Genomic DNA, 20,048 nt, shown 5'->3' with positions numbered 1-20,048 from the left:
CTCCTGAGCACTTATGAGCATCCTGTGTAGGGTCAGGCCCTGGGTGGGCCCTGGGGCTGCCAACATGAAGTGAGGACCTTGTAGCTGGTAGCAGTAACCCAAACTGGCACACCACGGACTGTATCAGATCCAGGGACATGTTTAGTTTGATTCAACTCATGTTACAAAATGAAGAAATTTCATGACACAAGGGGTCGAACGGCTTCTCAGTCACCTATCAACAGTCTTCCTCTCCCAGGCAGCTCTCCAGGACTGTCCAGGAATGAGGCTTGAAGAATGAACAGCCCTGACCACAGCCCCTCAGACACAAGCCAAAAAGTTCAATCACATCTCACAAAAAATACTGCACCATTTAAAATCTTCCTAACTCATCAGTGTCCCATGGGCTTTCAGAGAACTGAAGAGAACTTACTCAAGGACAGATTGGGGGGGGGGGGGGCGGGGATTGAGGGTAGCATGAGGTGAGACAAGCACCTAAAGTCACACCAGGGGACAGAACACCCAGGTCAGAAGCAGGAAATGCCCAAATTAGATTCTCCAGTAAGGAAAAGCTCGTCTCAGGAGGCTGCCAACCCTTCCTGGAATCCCCAAGGCTCCCTCTCCACCCGAAGCCACAACCAACTACCCCAAATCTCAGATGTGGGTGTGTCATGGCTCACAGGGTGTGGACACAAGAGAAAATCTGAAGTCCCCAGAGGAGCCAAAACATTTGTCTATGTCCTGTGGGTCTTTTGATTTTCACTGGTTGGCAATAGAATGAGAAAACTAAAGATGGCATAGATTTTCATACACATGAAACTACCAGAATTAAAGTACCATCCCTTATTCTCTAGTTTCTTCCTGTCGTCTGTGCTCATCCGCACCTTCTGCATCTACACTTTCAACCAACTGCAGATCAAAACTATCCAAACAAATTGCATCTGTACTGAACATACACAGACAAGGCTTTCCTTGTCATTATCCCTTAAACAATACCGCATAGCAACTGTTGGCACAGCGTTGACCCTGCTCTGGGTACCGTCAGTCATCTGGAGACAGAGTTTGGTATCCACCGAGGGTACTAGAACCAACCACCAGGGATGTCAAGGTGGGGCTGCATGTCACCTGCTTTACTGCAGGAATGGTCATGAAACAGCAGGATTACATGAGTAGGTTTTTTGCTCTTGGTTTTGTTGGGTTTTGCAGTGCTGGGGATTGTGCGCTCTAGACAGGTGCTCTACCACGGAGATACAGCCCTCGTGTTTTTAATTCATGTCCATCTTTAGCAAAATTGTAATTCTATATCAGATCCCAACTTTTTTTTTTTTAATTCATTGGTCCAACAAATGATGCCTGGGGACCACCGATTTATTTTGTTACCACCCCTCCCACACCACCACCAGGAGGCAGGTGGTAAATTCCAATGGTCTCTTATCTTCTCTTTCTCTAACTTTCTTTCTTTCTTCTTTTTTTTTTTTTTTTCCTTGTACCAGAGATTGAACTCAAGGGTGCTTAACCAATGAACTACATCCTCAGCTCTTTTTATTTATTTTTTTTATTTCTGAGACAAAATCTCACTAAATTGCTTAGGGCCTTGCTATGTTTTTACTGGGGTCTAACCCTTGCTTGCTGGGGTTCAAATCCACATCTCTTCCAGCCCTCAAGACAGTTATATACCTTCTGTGGCTGTGATGCTTCCCAGGACCTTCCCCAACGAGTGGAAGTCACCAGTCAACAGAATGACCAGCCCCCTCCCAGTTCTGCACAGGGCAGGAGCTGAGGGAACAGGGATGGGAGGGATCTCAAGGGTCCCAGAGTTCAGTCCCAGGACACCACTCCCTCTGTAGAGATGCAATAGTTGAGGCACAGAGATAGGAAGGTCACAGAGAGTGACCAGGGCTGTGTGTGTCCCCCCCACACCCCACAACACCTGCATGGGCTGGAGCACACTCCAGGACCCACCTCCTGCCCAAGGCTCCACGCCACTCTGCAGGGTCCACATACCTGCTGCCCACCAAGTGCTATCCCTTCTGTCTCAAGCAGGGGCCTGGGGCCACGGTAACAGAGTCACCCCCGCTGAACCCTGCCACCCCCAATTCCCACATTTTCCTAATAGGGCAGTCTCCACCTTCTGCCCAATCTGCTAGAAGAGCTCTGATGTGCAGGCCCTTCCTCCACTGTGAGAACTACTGCCACAACCACAGCCCTCCTGCTCCACGGCCAGACCCAAGGTCAATGTGCAGCAACCTAAGTGTAGCCAGTCCATGCAATGGATCTCCGTGGTCTCAAGGATACCCTTATCCTCTGGTACACACTTCCACCCAGTGGCAGTTCCCCTAATCTCCTTGAGACACCGATAGCTACTTTCTACTTGTATATCTTCAGTGGCGGAGACCTCACTACCTACACACAGAGCAAGTCATCCCAGCACCACTCAGCTATACCTTCTTCCAGGAGACAATCCTTCACCTGGCTAACTATAGTTACCACACATCTGTTTCTCAGGTTACCTGATGTGGTTTCTAGATTCCTTTCTCTTAATATTAACCTCCCCTCCAAAGTATAATGACCAAGAGGTACACAACCTCCCACATGTGGCCTGACTCCTTCACTCTATGCATGGTTGGACTGTAACCTATCTCAACCTGGATAGAATGCTTGTGTTAATGCAGCCCAAGACCTAGAACATGACTCCTAGGTCTTCAGCCACATCCACTAGTGACTCAGCCTATAACCAGCCAAAAGCCTTCAGTCCATCTCCAAAGAACGGCAGGCAGGTAGATCTCAGCTTACTCAGTCCTCACAACCACCCTGAAGCCCTACTCCCATTCCACAGATGGGAGCAGAGGCATAGAGAGGCAGTCACAGCTCATGAGCAACACAGCCACAATTTCAACTGACACTATTCACTGCACTTCCCCAGAACTTGCATCCCAAATATATGGGGTGCACCCACCACGGCACCTAATGGGTCGCTGTCATCATCTCACACAGAAATCTCCTGAGGAAGTCCCAGGGAAGACATGAAGAGTTCCCCCAAGGCAGGGCCTGAGGCCTTCTCAAGGATAGACATTCTAGCCCATAGGCACAGACATGTAGGTTACATCTTTCCCAGCACCTGAAGCCCACTACCCTCGGGAACTACACGCTACATAGCCAATCAAACCCGCCAGGCCCTCCCTCGGCCTCAAACCCTGTTGAGGCCACTGGGCTGCAGAACGTGGCTCTGAAAGCTGGGGGAGCCAGTGGCAGACCAGAGCCCAGGGCCAGCCACGCCAGAACCTACCGGAAGGGATGAAAAACGTGTAGCCCTGCTTCAGCTCAATTCTTTGGCATCGTTCCACACGGTCTCCCAGGAAGATGTCGCTCTGTTTGCCTGACAGCACCCACTCCTCATACAGCGCCAAGTTGTGCAGGGTTGGTGGGATCAGCCAAAAGATCTTGGGAGGAAAAGATGTCATCAGCCAGTCTCCGATTTCTTCCAGGCCCTGACACAATCCAGGCAGCCTCACCTGCCTGGGGGGGGGGGGGGGAGCAAGGAGGGGAGAGGCTTCATCCCCCAAGCCCCTGGGTCCCCTCCAAGATCAGGTCTAAAGGGCCTCTGAGGAAGCAGGGAGGACTCAGATCAGCTTTAGGGCATCTCCATTCCCGCTGAAATGCCAGGAGAGGAATACTGTCTGTGCTGAGGGCGTAGGGGCACATCCTCTTGAGCCACAGAGAATGGGAGGTGGGGGAAGGAGAGGAAGGGAATTTCCTAAGTTGTATGATAAAATGGCCCAATAAATAAACCCAGCTTGCTCTCACTTTGGAGAAGGAGAAAAAAACATCTGGAATCAAGTGGGTTGACTTCCTCCCAGACTCTCTTCCAACATGTTCTCTCAAAACAAATGCACATGCTGACCCAGACAAGCAGGGAGGCACACGGACATTCTCCAGAGGCACCCACATCCGTGCAGGGACACCTACATCCGCACATGGACACCTATATCCGCACTTGGACACACACACAGAAGAGACCCATTGGGAGCACCCTGAACGCACACCCCCCCCTCCCGGCTCAGGTGGTATAAAGCATTTTTGAGGCAGGTGCTGCTGGCACTAGACTCTGAAGTTGAAAGATCCCTGGGCTGGAGCTTATTGGAAGTCAAGCTCAGCTCCAAACTGGCTGAAGGTGCTCAGGACACTGAACTGGGCAAGTGGGAGGGAATGGATAACCCGACATTATGCCAAACAACTGGTAGCATTGACCTTGCCCTCCAGAAGGAGGCAGAGAGTCCACAGATGGTCCTAGGAGATGGAGTGGCCCTGAAAGTACTCACGGGGCAGGGCTGGCTAGAGGAAAGGTGCAAAAGGAAGGGGACAGGTAAGTGAGCCCTCTGTGCTCAAAGAGTGAGAGACACACAGACAATTGGAGAATCATCGGAACTCACCTTCCCACCCCGGAAAACATGGTACCACACGGAAGTGCCTCCAAAGTCGATGTGGAAATCAGTGAAACAGCCCTTCACGCTCATCAGACAATACCTGCAGCACAGAAGAGGGGAGGGGACAGGAATTTAATGCAGTCGCAGGAGGTGGGCAACCCTTCAGAGCTGTCTGACCTGGTGCCTTTTATACATGCTGATGCTGGGAAATTTCCTTTCCTTTTTTTAAAATTCAAATCTACATGGGAGTTCCCCCAGAGGGGATGCCCCTGTGATCAGGTGACAAACCTCAATCATAGGCCACCAAACCCCCAAGACTGGGGATGGCATTATTTTTTTTAAGGGGGGGTGGTACTGGGGATTGAACTCAGGGGCACTCAACCACTGAGCCACATCCCTAGCACTTTCTTGTAATTTTACTTAGAGACAGGGTCTCACTGAGTTGCTTAGCACCTAGCTGTTGCTGAAGCTGGATTTGAATTCATGATCCTCCTGCCTCAGCTTCCCGAGCTGCTGGAATTACAGGCGTGCGCCATGGCACCCAGCTGGGGATGACATTTTTGTTGTCAGGTTTCTGAGAGTGGTGGCTACCCACAGACTCCTTCATTGTCAGTGTCCACCTCTGCCCCACCCCCAACCAACTAAGAGGCTTTCTCTCTGCTCTTTCACAGCTCTGATACCCACAGTTCTCCCAATCTGCCAGCCCCCCCTATAGCAGCTGGGCCCCCTGGAATTCAGTTGTAAACCACCTGCATAGCTTGCCAATTACTAGTTCCCATTCATCTCACTCACTCGACCAGTGGGCCAGCCCCCAGTGAGACAGGGCACTGAGAGAAATGAACAAGAATGCATAAGACCCTGTGGATGGAGCAAGGCACAGACAGGGACAGCGACGTGGCAAGAGGATCTGCAACTCCAAGTAAGCGACGCAGCTAGAAGCCAAGAGGGACAGGCCATGAAGGCCCACACAGTGTGATACCACCTATGAAATGTCCTAAGAAGGCAAATCCACAGAGGCAGCAGATAGATGGGTGGGGGCCAGGGGCTGGGGTGGGCGGAATGGGGAACAACGCTAATGAGTGCAGGGGTTCACACTGGTTCTAAAATTGATTGTGGTTGCACAACTCTGTGAACACACTGAAACCACTGGACAGCACACTTTTCACGGGTGAATGGTATGGGAATTTTATCTCAATAAAGCCGTTTAGAAAAAAAAGAAAGTGAAGAGATTTAACAGAAGCCCTGGGGGTGTTGGCTAGGCAGGGAGGGGGAGAGGAGCTGGACCTCCAGGCTGGGGTGGAGGGCATATGCTGGGGGGAAGAAGGACCGCCAGAGGCTTCCCTCCCTCCCGAGCCCCAGGGAGAGCCAGAGTCCACCCTTCCTGACAGGATCACACCAGTCCCTCTCCTCTGCTGCCTTCCTAGGGGTGGGCAGAGCTTGAGGAGGGGGCACAGAGCAGGCTTCCAAGTCCAGGCCTGGAGGACAACAATGCCAGGGCCCCCCACCACCACTCACCCCTTCCCACAAGAGCCCTGGATGGCACAGATGGGGGCAGCCTCCCCTCTGCTCACGCCCATGCACCTTGGCACCTCCAGAGGCCCGCGCACACGCTTACCCCACTGACCTCTTTTCCCTGCTGCACTTTGCTTTTCATGGTTTGGGGACGAGGGGAGGAATGGGGCGGGGACGGGCTGGGAGGAGCCAGCAGCAAGCCAGAGTGGAGAGAATGGGGGCATGGGGCTGGGCTGGTTAGCAGGCGGCAGGGCTGGGCCCCTCCTGCTGGCTGCCTTGTGCACCTTGCGTTCAGGTGGACCTGGGGCTCGGCAGTATGCAGGCAGCGTGCCCCGCGTCCCTCCTCCGGATAGGCTGGAAGGAGCCTTAACCATGTGTCTGCAGGAGGCTGACAAATCAGAAGGCCTTCCCGTACATCAGAGCCCCGCTGCCTAGCAACCCCATCGGAGGGGTGTAGTTGACAGCCCAGGACGCAGGCTGTCACGAAGCTGGCACTAGGGCTGCTGAAGTCCTCACTCTGGGTTCCACGCCCTCCTGCCTATCCGCCCTGGGCCAGGCGCATCCCCAGACTGAAGGCCTCTGAGAGCCTCTTCTCTCCAAGGAATGGGGGGGTCCTGAAGCCCTCACTCACCCCACCCCCACGGACACCACCGGCCTCTTCTAAGCACCACTTCAAAATATTAGTCCTCATTTCCCTAAAACCACCTCTTCATCTAGGTTTGGTTTTTCCTTTTCTTTTTTTAATCTAACCTTGGTTTCCACCCCCTCCAGGCCTCAGCTGAACAGTTTAGAGAAAACAATTTAAGTGAGTGCAGGGTGGAGCCGGGGAACCTGCGAGCTGCCTTCAGACTGCAGCTAGAACCCACCAAGGGTGCCCACAGCAGAGGACAGGAAGGGTGTTTGGCTCCCCAGCTCCGTGCCCCATGACTGCCTGGCCCAAAATCCTCACCCAGACTCAGCTCAACCTCAGCCCCCAGCCCTAACCTCCACAGCACGTGGAAAATGGGGATTCCTGACTGCTGTGTGCAGGGAAAGTTATCCAAGTTGAGTCTGTGTCTGATCTGCTTTCAGGGTCACCCTCCAGCATCAGCGGAGGCCCCTTGGGGCCAAGGGAGGCCACTTCCAGACCAGCCTCTCCTGAAGTGGCCCCTCCTCCTGATGTCCCTCATTTCCTGGCAGCCAGCCCTGGGCTGCCCCTCCCACCCTGTGATTGCGAGCCTTAGAACAGCCAGGGTGGCTGTGACAGGGTGGTTTTGCCCTGGCCCCTACAGGCCACCCCAGACTCCAGCCTGCACCGACTTGGGGCTCCCCACTCGCTCCTGCTCGCTCTGGCGTGACGCCTTTGCACTGACCTCTACAGCTTCCTCTTCCCAAGCACACCGCAGTCACATGGGCACCCCGGCTTGGTGCCACGGCCGCTGAGCTCTCCCCGCCGCCCGCCCGCCCGGCTTCCGCAACAGTCTCGGGGGCCCCCTGCCCGGACAACCTCCCACCCGAACGCCCCTGCCCAGGTGGCTTCCGTGCAGGAGGGCACCCAAGTTGGCGACTGAAAATCGGGAGCCCCCCTCCAGCTGAGCCCTTGAGGGGTTCCCGCCCTCCAAGGCCCGAGGTGGCGGGGAAGGAGGGGGCGCTGCACCTGCAGCAGCAACTTCGGGGTGCGCTGCCTGGGGCTGCGCGGGCGGGCCGCCTCACCCAGCCCTTTCCCCTCCAACTTAAAGAAACTCCCCCTGGGTGGCCCAGCCGCTGTCCCCTCGGGCAAAGGTCTGGCGGGGAGGGCCCTGGAAAGCTGTCACCGGGTGGCGGGCTGGAGGCGCCGCGCGGGCGCGAACACATACACTCCACACTTGCACCCGCCCCGGGAGACACAAAGAGCAGCTCCGCGACGCCGGCCGCGCAGCCTGCGGGCTGGAGGCCACCCACACCCCGCCCGGAGCGCCACAAAGGAGCGGGCGCAGCGCAGGGACGCCCGCCCGGCCCGCCCGCGGTTACCCTCGGCGGCGGCGGCGCGGCTCCCGGGCGTCCCCTTCGGCGGCGGAGGCTCGACGCGCGCCCGGCCCCGGCGGCGACGGGAGCCGAGCCCCCTCCACGGCGCTGCCAGGCCCCGGCCGAGGACGCTGGGGCCCTCGCGCGCCGCCTTCCTTCCTCGGGGAGCCGGGCGCAGCCTGCGCTCATCCCCGCGCTGAAACTGAACACCCGCGCGGCGCGGCCGCCGCCAGGGAGGCGGAGGGAGGCCGCGGCGGCGACGGGGAAGCGCACCCGGCCAGCGCCAGGGGACGCCGCCGCCGCCCACGGCCGCCCCCTGGCCCGGGCTGGGCGGCGGCACGAGGTTAGCTCTCCCGGCAGCCGCTTGGCCTGGGTTTTCCCGGAGTGTAGACGCCACCCTGCTGCTGGGGTGACGACCAGCAAAGCAACCTTATTTAAATGTACACCTCCAGGCACAGATGAAGGAAGCAGTTCTACGGGATCAAGGAGTGTCAGATCCAGAGCAGCAGCCAAGAAAGGAAGGATGAGGCTCTGACCCTTAAGAGAATAAGAGACCCTAAGAGGCTAAGAGCTGTGTGACCTAGAGCAGCTTACTTTCCTTCTCTGAGCCATTTCCTGATCCTTCTAACATGGAACGAGGTGACCTGAATGAAGTTCAACTGTGCATTCTATGAGACTCCCCTTACCTGACCTCTTAGCTTGTAACTCTACAGAATTATGCAAATTGTGACAAATACCCATTAACCAGAACGGTGATACTTAGATTATTTAATCCAAACTTCACAACAACTGTATGAGGTCATTTCCAGGGCCCCCATCTTTCAGAAGCAGAGGATAACTGGTAGTTTCTCATCTTGGTCACCGAGACTGTTAGGTGGTAAGGCTTACCTGTCACCGGTGTTGGGGTCTGTCACGCCTTCTGCCTGGCAAATCCCAATTCTAACTTACAGTGTAGAAGATGCAGTCGAACCTCAACCACTGGCTTCGGGCTGAAGGAGGTGATCCAACTCAAATCACAAGTCCCACCCTACAGGTCACCAGGGTCACCGCCCTCCCACCCTGTCCCCACACCCTTCCCCTGAACCACAAGGAGGCAGGAGACAGTCTTCTGCAGGGGCAGGAACCAAGCTTCTTTGGCCAAACACCATTCACTGGGGCTCCCCAGCAATATTAATAGGCTCCAGTTATATAATCGGTAATAATAACGCAACTATTAACACACATGATCTCATTTCATTTTGGGGATGCAAATACTGAAGCCATTTCAAAGTGGTCAATGACCTGGGCAGGGAGCTGCTTCCTGGTGATGTTAATGGCCAATTCCACTTTTAATACATGACAGTGTGCTCTGCCCATGAGATTAGACTATCAACTCTCTGTAACTGGTTGGATTTTCTTAGCAGGTATATGTTTTGCCTATTTAAAAGAAAAATTAACAACTCTGAGAAATGGTCTCCATCTTAGATTTGGGCAACAATCACTGGGAGGTATCCTTCAGCAAGAATTTTGTCACACTTATGAAACGGATGTGGGGTTAAATAAGTCAACAGAGGAGACCACCCTAACAGCTGGACCATGCTGTCCACGTGAAAGATTTATCTTTTAGAGTCACAAAAGCCTCAGCTCCTTGCTGACAGGGACCATATCTGGTTCCTCTGTGTAAGTGCAGCACCCAGCAACAACCCTATCGTTATTCTAATCAGCTGTGCAACCTCAGACAGCCTTCCCCTTTCAGAAACTTGGCATCCCCATCTGTAGAACTAGTCAAGAGCCTCTAACTGGTGGCCTCAAGGGTCACACCAGGATGTATTAGCTTTGGTGAGCAATGCTTTTGCAAAAAAAGAATTTCTAAAGGCCTGCCTCTCTAGTTATCCACAAGCCCCACCAGTCTCTATTGTCTTACACTCACCTGCTATGTTATCTGCACTGAACCATTATGAACTTCAGTTTCTTTATCTGCAAAATAAGGATACTACATCTGCCAACAGGATTGCTGAGATAGTCACACCAGTATCTAACACAGAATGTTGGTGCACACCTATCTGGACAGAGAATGGTAGAGAGGTAGGAAAAAGAAATCAGGAATCCAAAGGCCTGGGGTGTGGCCCACAACTTCCTCCCTATTTGACACTGGCAGCCTCTTAAGCCAGTTTCCCTGCCTGATGGGACACAGGGGTGAAGCCAGCAAATGCAGATGATGAGAGGCAGTCTTGGAGTTAAAAAGTGAATGTGGTTGTGGAGAAAAGCTCTATACCGACATGAGGGAGGGCAGACTAACAGCAGAGGATGCCAGGGTCCAATAGGCCACAGGGGCAAACATTCTGTCCCACGTGGGGACGGCACTCCACACTTCACATCCACTCCCACACCAAGGCAGGGAGGCAGGATAGGGATGACAGAACCCCCACTTTGCAGAAGGTAAAACTGAGTCTCCAAATAAAAGATGAAAGATTTGCAGGGTCCGGAGAATGGCTGAAGCAGAATGGCTCATGCCTGTAATCCCAGACCAGAGAATGGCAGAAACAGCCCCTGCAAGTTGCTCAACCCAATGCCCATTTTCATCCTTTCAGCTTCTCACCCATATAGTTCCCCCCAGTTTTTCCTACCAGTCCCATAAAATAAGGAAAAAAGGAGAGGTTTGCATTTAACTCTCAAACATATGCGCCAAACATATGCTTTACGTGAAGTCCCCTTTCGGCTGGGATTCTGAGTTCCTTCGCTGCTTCTTGGCCCACAGCATATCTTCATTTCACCAGCAAACCTCATTTCTGCAAACCCTGGTGTTATGGGAGCAGCAGAGAAGGGAGGAGACTCCTTAATACCTTTCTGGAATGCATTACAATGCCCAGTCCTTCTTAGTGAAAAAGGTACACCTATGTCATAAGGGATTGTGAAGGCTTTGAAATGTGTCCACACATTCTTCGAGGCTCCTCTCTTCAAGAGGTAGAACTAAATTCCTACCCCCTTGAGTATGGGCCAGACTAATTAACAGAAGACAGCACAAGCAAACAGGATGTGACTTTCAAAATTAGGTCATGAAAAGCACTGTATCCCCCTCCTTGGTCTTTCTTGAACCACTCATTCTGGGGAAATAGCTGTCAGTCACAAGGATGTTCAAGTGAACCTGTGCAGAGATCCATGTAGCAAAAAACTGAGGTCTCCTGCCAATAGTCATGTAAATGCTCATCTTGGAAGTGAATCCTTCAATCTCCCCATTAAACCTTTAAATAAATGCAACCCAGGCATAAGACTTTGTTTTTGTTTTTGCAGTACTGGGCAATTGAATCTAGTGGAGTTCTATCACTGAGCCATGCCCAGCTCTTTGAATTTTGAGACAGAGTCTTGCTAAATTGCTAAGGCTGGCCTCAAAATTGTGATCCTCCTGCCTCAGCCTCCAGAATAGCTGGGATTACAGGGTGCTCCACTATGCCCATCAGACCTAAGTCTTGACACAGATCATAAGAGACCCTGGGCCAAATTTATCCTACTAAGTTATTTTCAGATTTCTGATCTACAATTGTTTTAAGCTGCTAAATTTTTTTTTAGCTGTGAAGTTTTAGGGTCATGGTTATGTATCAATAAAGAGCTAAAGCAGCTGAGCACCGTGGCTCATGCCTGTAATCCCAGACACTAGGAGGCAGAAGGATTACAGGCTCCAGGCCAGCCTGGGCAACTTAATGAGACCCTATCTCAAAATAAAAGATAAAAAGGGCTGGGGATGTGGCTCAGTGATTAAGTGTCCCTAAATTCAATCCCCAATACCACCAAAACAAACAAAAATAATGCAAGGATAGTACCAAATAATTATCAATTGCTTAGACATAAAAGGAATTTCAAGACAAACAATTTAAAGAATTTCTATAGGGTACAGATGGAGATAGAGGAAATGCCAAGATGCAGATCAATTGGATCACCACCCATCATTCTCTTTCCCCTTCATCCTGCTTTATGTTTTTGTTCTTGTTTGTTTGTTTGTTTGTTGCACTGTGGAATGAATCCAGGGGTACTTTACCACTGAGCCACATCCCTAGCCCTTTTAATTTTTTTTTATTTTGAGACAGGGTCTCACTAAGTTGCTTAGGGCCTCACTAATTGCCCAAGCTGAACTTGAACTTGTGATTCTCTTGCCTCAGACTTCTAAATAGCTAGTACAGGTGTGCGCCCGCCTGCCCTGCCTGCTTTATGTCTCTTTGAGACACTTAGCAACAAATTATTCCCCAGCTCCGAACTCTCTGAACACCCTCCGTGAGAACGGGACTTGACTCTATTCATTGTGATCTATCAACCACTTAGAGAAGTGTCTGGCACCATAACATACATCAGCATACTCTTTACAAACCCTTTGTCTCCCAAGGTTGCAAGTACTCCCAAAACCCGCTGAAATTCCTAAAGCACCCCCAGACCACAAGTGAACAGCATAAATCCTGGAGCTAGGGCGCAAGCAGCAGTGCCTCGCACTCCCCCTCCGCGCCCCGCAAACCTTTGATTCGGGAGGACCAGCAGCTGTCTCTGCTCCGCGGGCGCCTCCAGCAAGGAAGCTCTGCGATTTCCAGAAACAATGTCATTTTAATTAAATTCCACAAAACCATTCCACACGGTCCCAGAGGACTTTATCGTGGTAGGATTTTTACCTTGCTTATGAACATCTGAAATCAGCATTCTTTTCAGCCAAACAAATGGATTATTTCCAAGGTGACAATTTCCTTCCTAACAAGGTTCAAATCCTGTAACAAGTTTCGGTGGCTGCTGACAGAGTTTGGAAATCTATTTGCTACACCATGCCTCAAAGACGTGTGGTCCTAGCAAACTGTGAGCCCGGTTTTTTTTTGGTCCTTAGAGAAGGATTTTTTGGTCCTTAGAGAGGATTCGAAATTGTTTATAGAGCTTGCTATTTAAAGGAATCTCAGGAAGATAAGGCAGACCTTAACTGATATCTACATCCCCCAGTGCTACCTATTTTACTTCCTAAATACATGTCCAAGTGTCCTCTCCTTTCTTCTCTCCCTGCCCGATCCTTGTCTATCTAGGCCAGACAGTGGCCTCCCCCCATCTGCTTGGCCCCGCCCACTTCAATCTACATAGAGGAGAATTTGCAGAATAAAACCCTGAACACATCCTGCCCACTTAGAACCTCAGAGGTTTCTGAGTCTTTTGGGGGGAAATTGGGGCATCAGGCTCTATTCAGTCTGGCTCTTTACAAACCCTTTGTCTCCCAAGGTTGCAAATACTCCCAAAACCCTGCTCCCATATCCACAGCTGTCCCCTTGTCCCTCCCAAACCATCCTAGCTCCTCTGTACCCAGCCAGAAAACCCCTCAGTCCTCATCATCTAAGGAGCCCCCTAAACCCTTTAGAACCCAGTGCAGAATTCCTTGCCTGACCTCCCTGACCAGGTAGTCCCCTGGTGCCAGTGCCAAAGTGGTACTTTGCCTGGTGGCTTCATCCCAAATGCAAGCATCCAAGTGTTGTCTCTCGTTACAGGATTAACACCTGTCTCCCCATAAACTACACTTCATGTGGGCAGAGGCCTCATCAGCCCCCCACCCACACACAGTGTCCCCAGTGCCCAGCACCAGTCAGGGGCTCAGTACGTGGTTGCTGAATGAATCAATCAAATGATTGATTCCCTTCCTCTCTTCCCTTCCTCCATCCCTCCCCCTCCTCCCACTGCCACCATCCCCTAAAGCCCAGGTTAGCCTCTCCTCCTGAGGACTTCAGCCCAGATTCCTCCTTCCCTGTCCTCCTCCCAAGAATCTGCTTCCCGGGGCCCAGGATCAGAGCCACAGGGTAGTAGCCTGGTGCTGCAGGGCACTTTCTCCACAGGGTGGGGCCCTTAGTCTTTTTTTCCTCTATTTCCCCTCCCAGGGGCTCTGGCTGCAGTCAGAAAAAAACAGAATTGGAAACAAACTCTGCTACTCTTCCTCCCCGCCTCGAGCCAGGTCTCTCTTATGGATGCAACTCTGTCCAAGTGATGTATGGAGCTTCAGCCTGAAGGGGGAGGAGAAATGTCTAGGAAGCAATTAGAGAAGGGGGTGGAGGGGGGTTGCTGAAAGCAAAACCTTTAGAAGCCCAGGACCAATTGGCCTCCCCTAGGAAGCCTGGCACGCACTCTGCATTCAAGACACAGCACTGAATGGAAGGCGGAGGGATGGAAAGTTCACAGCCTGTAAGCTCTGAGGGTATTGCAGCAGCTCTTCTAGGAAGCCCAGCTCTGGCTGCGACAGCCAGCAAATCCTTCCCCTTTAAGGGATGGAAACAGAGGGCCTGAGCTGGTGGAAATCCCAAAGGTGACTTCTTCTGCCCAGAGATCCATTTATCAAGTCCCTGTACATGGAGAGGCCCAGAGGTGCGGCTGCTGGGGTTGAACATCAATCACAGGCTATGCCGCTGGTCATGCTGTGTCTAGCAAGGTCTCTGCTATTGACCAGGGTCACCTTCCCTGACCTGCACCAACCCCCTGCTAGGAGGGCACCCTCTAAGATACTTCTGGTGAATAAGATGACTCCAATTTCTGCTCAGGAAAGGTTCTTCTGGGTCAGAGATCCCAGGTCTCAACGCCAAGGAAAAGAGAAACACTAGACCCCCCTCCCCTGCTCTGGCCTCAAACAGTGTCCACTGTGGACAGGTCCCCCTTAAAACGCCCATTCGAGGACACGCTGTCACATGGAGGGAGTAGACCAAGCTTTGCACAAATGTGCGTGCGCGCGCGCGCACGCACACACACACACACACATAGGTGTACATGGAATCTTCCCTTCTTGTCCCAACTGTGGCCCAGCCCAGGCCCTTCAGCTCTGAAGGAGGTCAGTTGCAAAGTGACACTCAAATTCATGTGGACAGCCAGGCATCCCCCTGCTGGCCTCCCCAAGCTGGGGGCTACCCCTTCTTTTCCCCACCAACCAGGCCGTCTTACTTCTTTACTTTCGGGTACTTCATCTCTGCGATGGCGTTGGTGGCTTCCGTCTGCTTCTCCTTCAGGTGCTGGGGCCACATATTGTCCACCCAGTCCACCAGGTCCACCTGAAACCCAGGCCACTCAGTGTTCCTGGCCCCACTACCAGGTCAGAAGTAAATGCCCCCTCTGCTCCAGGGACGGCTCTGGTTGCCTTGAGCTGCTGCCCCCATCCACTCCATCCCATCCTCCTGCCTCAGTCTGCACAGAAGGCAAAACCCTGCTCCCAACATCTCCTCCCTGGCACCCAGGGGACCAGCCTTGGCCACACCCATGCCAGCCATTCCCAACTTAGGAGCAGGGCGGGAAGGAAGGGGACCATGGCAGGTGCCGGGACAGCCACAGCCAGACTTACTACAGTGGGGCGCTTGACCAGGTGCTCCAGCTTGGTGTGGCTGAACTCCAGGCTGATGACGTTGTACAGTTTGTCCCGCTGTGCCTCAGGCGTCTCATAGTAGCGCACGAATTGGGACATGCTCATCTCCGTGCCTTTCTGGGTGTTCACGTCCATCACATCTACCAGCCGCCGGCTCCCTGGGGACACAATCCACATGCTGGTCACTCCTGTCTGCACAGGACCTTCTTGGAAGCCCCCCACAAAACAACACCTGCTCCTCCTCCAGGGGTCCCATTCTCCTAAGCTCTGCTCCATGTCTGCTTAATGCCCTTTTCCTGACCCGACCTCTCTCCACCCTGTCTGCCTCCCTCCACCAGAGTGGCATCCCATGACTGCTTCCTAAGGTGTCCTCAATGGCTTCCTAAAGGACCTGCAGACCAACCCTCCCACTGAGCACCACCTGCTGCGCTGACGAACTCTTGAGGCACTCTCCACCCCTTCTGAGACTCATTTTGTTTCTTTGTGACATGGGAACAAACTGTCTCTAGAACTTCAGCCACACAGGGAAGAATGAGAGAGGGGAGAGAAGTACTGGGAAAGGGGAGAAAACACACACAACACAGACTGCCGAGTTCAAGATGACTTACTAAGGAGGCTGGCACCTCCTGCGTGTCACAGGCACAAGGAGCATTACGGCTCTTATCTTATCTTATCTGGAAAGACCCCCAACTCCCCAGCAGCTCAGTGGCAAATGCATGGTCCATGGAGACTCAGAAATACTGAACAAAACAAAACAAGGGCTGGAGTTGTGGCTCAGTGGCAGATCGCTTGCCTCGCATGCGTGAGGCCCTGGGTTCGATCCTCAGCACCACATGAAAATAGATAAAAATGAAGATATTGTGTTCATCTACAACTAAAAGAAATAAAAGTGGGCTGGGTACAACGGCACATGCCTATACTGTAATCTCAGCAACATGGGAGGATAAGGCAGAAGAATCACAAGTTCAAGGTCACCCCGGCAACTCAGCAAGACTCTCGAAAGAGTGGTCCTGGGTTCAATCCTCAGTACGGGGATGGGGGAGGGGGAATGAAACAAGTGACCCCTTATTCACAGCTGCTGCAAAACTTTATGGGTACCCTCACTAGGGGTCAGCAAATGACAGTCCCAGGGCCAATCCGGCCCATTGCCTAGGACAGCTCACAAGCTAAGAATGTTTTTTACATTTTTAAATGCAATGGTGAAAATAAAAAAAGTATTATTTCTTGATGTGAAAACTATATGAAATTCAAATTCTCAAGGGAACATATAAAATTTGCTTGGTACCCAGCCATGCTCCTTGGCTTCCATATTGTCTAGGGCCACTAGCATGTTCCAAGGGTGGAGCTGAATAGTTGAGACAAAAAGCACATGGCTTGCAAAGCCTGAAATGTTTACTCTTTGGCTCTTTACAGAGAAAAGTGTGCCGGTCCTTGAAATAAGACGAAACTTTGAATTAACATGGATGCTGATATGGGTTGACAGTCTCATCTCTCCTCAAAAAAAAAAAAGCCAATCTCATCCTGTTCACTGCTACATGCCCAGCTCTGGTCTCAGAACTTGCCCTAGAACAGGCCTTTGGTCAATATTTGTTGAATAAATAAACACAGTGCCATTCACACAGTAGGAACTAAATCATAAAATTAACCTCTTACGCGTGTAGCAGAACGTAGGTGTTCTAAGTTTGCGTTCAAGGTCTAATTTTCACAACCAAATTTCACAATTTGTTCTTGTCTTACAAAGGGGGAAACCAAGGCCCACAGAGTAACTGATTCCATTCCACGGAAGACAACCATGCACACTCACTGAGCATGATCCCACCCTCTACAGAGCTCTCATGGCCCCAGCTCTACGAGGTGGAACTTCAGTGACACTTATTTGATAGATGAGAAATTGAAGCCCAGACAACTATCTCGATGTAGAATGTCCAGTTCGTGAGTGACAGCTGACATGTGAAGCCAATCCTATCAAATACCAGAGCCTGGGCTCTTATCCTACATCCTGGAATAAACACTGTGCACTCTGATTACATGCTAAAACACAACAAAACAGAAAGAACCCCAGACTTCAGTGGTCAGGCTTCCCAGCCTAGACATCCTGGGAAGCTGATCCAAAAGACAGCTCTGCATCTGGAGGGTGTGGATCCACCAGGGGGCATCCCTGGTCTTTGCTGGAAATCCTGGCTACTATCTTGGCAGCACTGGTCCTTCCTTAAACCAGAGTAACTGAAATAGGTGGGCTCCATTCAGGTTTTCTGGGAGGCCTACCTGACAGAGAATCTGCTGCTTGAGCCCCCAAGGCCTCCCCCTTCTCTGGACAGTCTACCATTTCTGCCCACCTCTCAGCCCTAACCTTGCTCAAGGTCAAGTTCAAGAAGGTTGCTGGGGAGGTCAGAGATAAGATTAAGATAAAGATCCTAAAATCACAGCCCCGGGGCTAGGGATGTGGCTCAAGCAGTAGTGCACTTGCCTGGCATGCATGGGGTGCTGGGTTTGATCCTCAGCACCACATAAAAATAAAATAAAGATGTTGTGTCCACCGAGAACTAAAAAATAAATATTGAAAAATTCTCTCTCTCTCTCTCTCTCTCTTTTTCTCTCTCTCTCTTTCTCTCAAAATAAAATAAAATAAAATCACAGCCCCAACTGGGTGTGGTGGTGCACACCTATAATTCCAGCAACTGGGGAGGCTGAAGGATCACAAGTAGCCTCAGCTACTTAGTGAGGCCCTTAGCGAATTAGTGAGACCCTTTCTCACAATAAAAGTAAAAGTACTAAGAATGTGGCTCAGTGGTTAAGCAACTCGGGGTTCAATCCCAGTACCAAAAAATAAAATAAAATGAAATAAAATCATAACCCCAGAGTCAGTATGGAAGGCCAGAATTCAGCTGCCCAGGCCAGCACCACACTAAGATGCATGAATCCAAATTCCAGCTGGACTTCCAACTATGCCTTGGATCACTTAGCATCTCTTAGTGTAAGTTTCCCTGCCTATAATACAGGAACAAAAATAGTAGCCAACCCAGGGGTTGTCCTGAGATGAAATGATTTAATACATTAAATACAAGCAGTGCCTGCAGGGAAGGTAGTATTACCTAATCAGTCAATTTCATTTATAATTAGTTATCCCCTAGTATCTGAGAGAGTATCTGAGAGTTTCAGGAATCCCCCCACAAAGACACCAAAATCCAAGAATGCTAAAGTCCCTATATAAAGTGACACTGTATTTACATTTAAGGTATGCCCATCCTCCCATATACATTAAATCATATTCTTTATACTTAAAATTTTTTATAGTTGTAGATGGAAAGAATGCCTTTATTTATTTATTTATTTTTATGTGGCGCTAAGGATCGAATCTCATACAGGCTAGGCAAGTGCTCTGCCACGGAGTTACAGCCCCAGCCCTAAATCATATTCTTATAATACCTAATACAATGTAAATACTGTGCACATCATCCATATACCACACTATTTAGGGAATAATGACTTAGCCCCTGTCCAGCGTGGGCTACCAAACCAGGGTCACTCAGGTCACCGGGGTGACATGAAATCACCACACAGACACACAAAATACCTTTTTCATGGCCCACCTCCAGCCTCAAGCTCCCACAAGGTGGGCAAAGAAAAACAGGGGAGGCTGAAGAGAGAGAGAGAGAGAGAGAGAGAGAGAGAGGGCACGTCCTGAAGCTTGGCTTTTATTGGGGAGAGCTACTCGATGGAACATTCTGTCCAAAAAAGTGGCAGGGGTAGGATTATAACACACAGGTGGGTGTAACTCAACCCATCAGGGGATGCCCACCCTCAGGGCTGCACCTTTCTATGCCAGCAGAGGTTAAGTCGACAGGCATTACAGGGGGTGCAATGCCAGTCCAGTACCTCCTGGCTCAGGACTTCAAGCTGTGTGTAAAACTCCTTCCTATTCAGGGTGGCCCCCGAAAAATGACCAAAGAAATTCTGTACATGTTCAATATGGACCCCATTTTTTTCTAGCATATTTAATCCATGTTGGGTTCAATCTGCAGATGAAGAACCCACAGGTAACAAGGGTCAACTAACTACACAGGTGGAGAAATTGGGGTGATATGAAGCTTACACAGCTGCCTAACATCAAAACCAGTGAAATCTGTGCCCTCCAGTCTCACTGGACTGACCACTTAGGATCCTAAAACAACCATGATAGCTAATAAATGGCAGTTTTTTGTTGTTGTTTTTGGTACTGGGGGTTTAACCCAGGGGCACTTTACCACTGACAAAAATCCCCAGCCCTCTTTGTTTTTTTGAGACAGGGTCTCATCCCAATAACTTGGGAAGCTGAGAATTACAAGTTTGAGGCCAGCCTGAGCAACTTAGAGACACCCTATCTCAAAATAAAAAATATAAAAAAGGGCTGGGAATGGTAGTGTGTCCCTGTGTTCAATTCTGATACCAAAAAAAAAGATTTATTACTAAACTGTAGGAATACTTATGAATACATGGTACGATGATTATTTAAAATATGGTTCCATTATTTAAAAATTAAAAATGTCTCAAAGGGCTGGGGATGTGGCTCAAACGGTAGCACGCTTGCCTGGCATGCGTGCGGCCCGGGTTCAATCCTCAGCACCACATACAAAAAAGATGTTGTGTCCGCCAAAAACTAAAAAATAAATATTAAAAAAAATTCTCTCTCTCTCTAAAAAAAAAAAAAAATGTCTCAAAGCTAGTCTCAGCCACTGAGAGAGGCCCTAAGCAACTTAGTGAGATCTTGTCTCAAAATAAAAAATAAAAAGGGCTGGGGATGTAGATCAGTGATAGAGGATTTATTTAGCGGGCACAAAGCCCTA

The 20,048-nt window shown here is 50.8% G+C and overlaps 1 protein-coding gene across 3 annotated transcripts in view; it reads right to left on the bottom strand.

Moving 5' to 3' along the window:
- The window catches only part of Kdm2b (lysine demethylase 2B), a 119,760-nt gene that overhangs the window by 73,155 nt on the left and 26,557 nt on the right, over window positions 1-20,048 (bottom strand). For 2 of the 3 annotated variants that reach the window (XM_027949130.2, XM_071616631.1), the window contains exons 5-8: window positions 15,205-15,383; window positions 14,811-14,917; window positions 4,410-4,503; window positions 3,266-3,419 (exon numbers count right to left, since the gene is read on the bottom strand). In XM_027949130.2, coding sequence (XP_027804931.2) covers window positions 3,266-3,419; window positions 4,410-4,503; window positions 14,811-14,917; window positions 15,205-15,383 — 534 coding nt within the window. Of the gene's footprint in view, window positions 1-3,265; window positions 3,420-4,409; window positions 4,504-7,904; window positions 7,972-14,810; window positions 14,918-15,204; window positions 15,384-20,048 lie in introns of those variants that run through there. The other variant, XM_071616634.1, reaches the window with a different exon arrangement.

Source organism: Marmota flaviventris, chromosome 1, assembly GCF_047511675.1.
Source record: "Marmota flaviventris isolate mMarFla1 chromosome 1, mMarFla1.hap1, whole genome shotgun sequence".
In the NCBI taxonomy this organism is placed as follows: domain Eukaryota; kingdom Metazoa; phylum Chordata; class Mammalia; order Rodentia; family Sciuridae; genus Marmota; species Marmota flaviventris.
The sequence above is the reverse complement of the archived record's forward strand: the minus strand, read 5'-3'. Positions and strand labels throughout refer to the sequence as shown.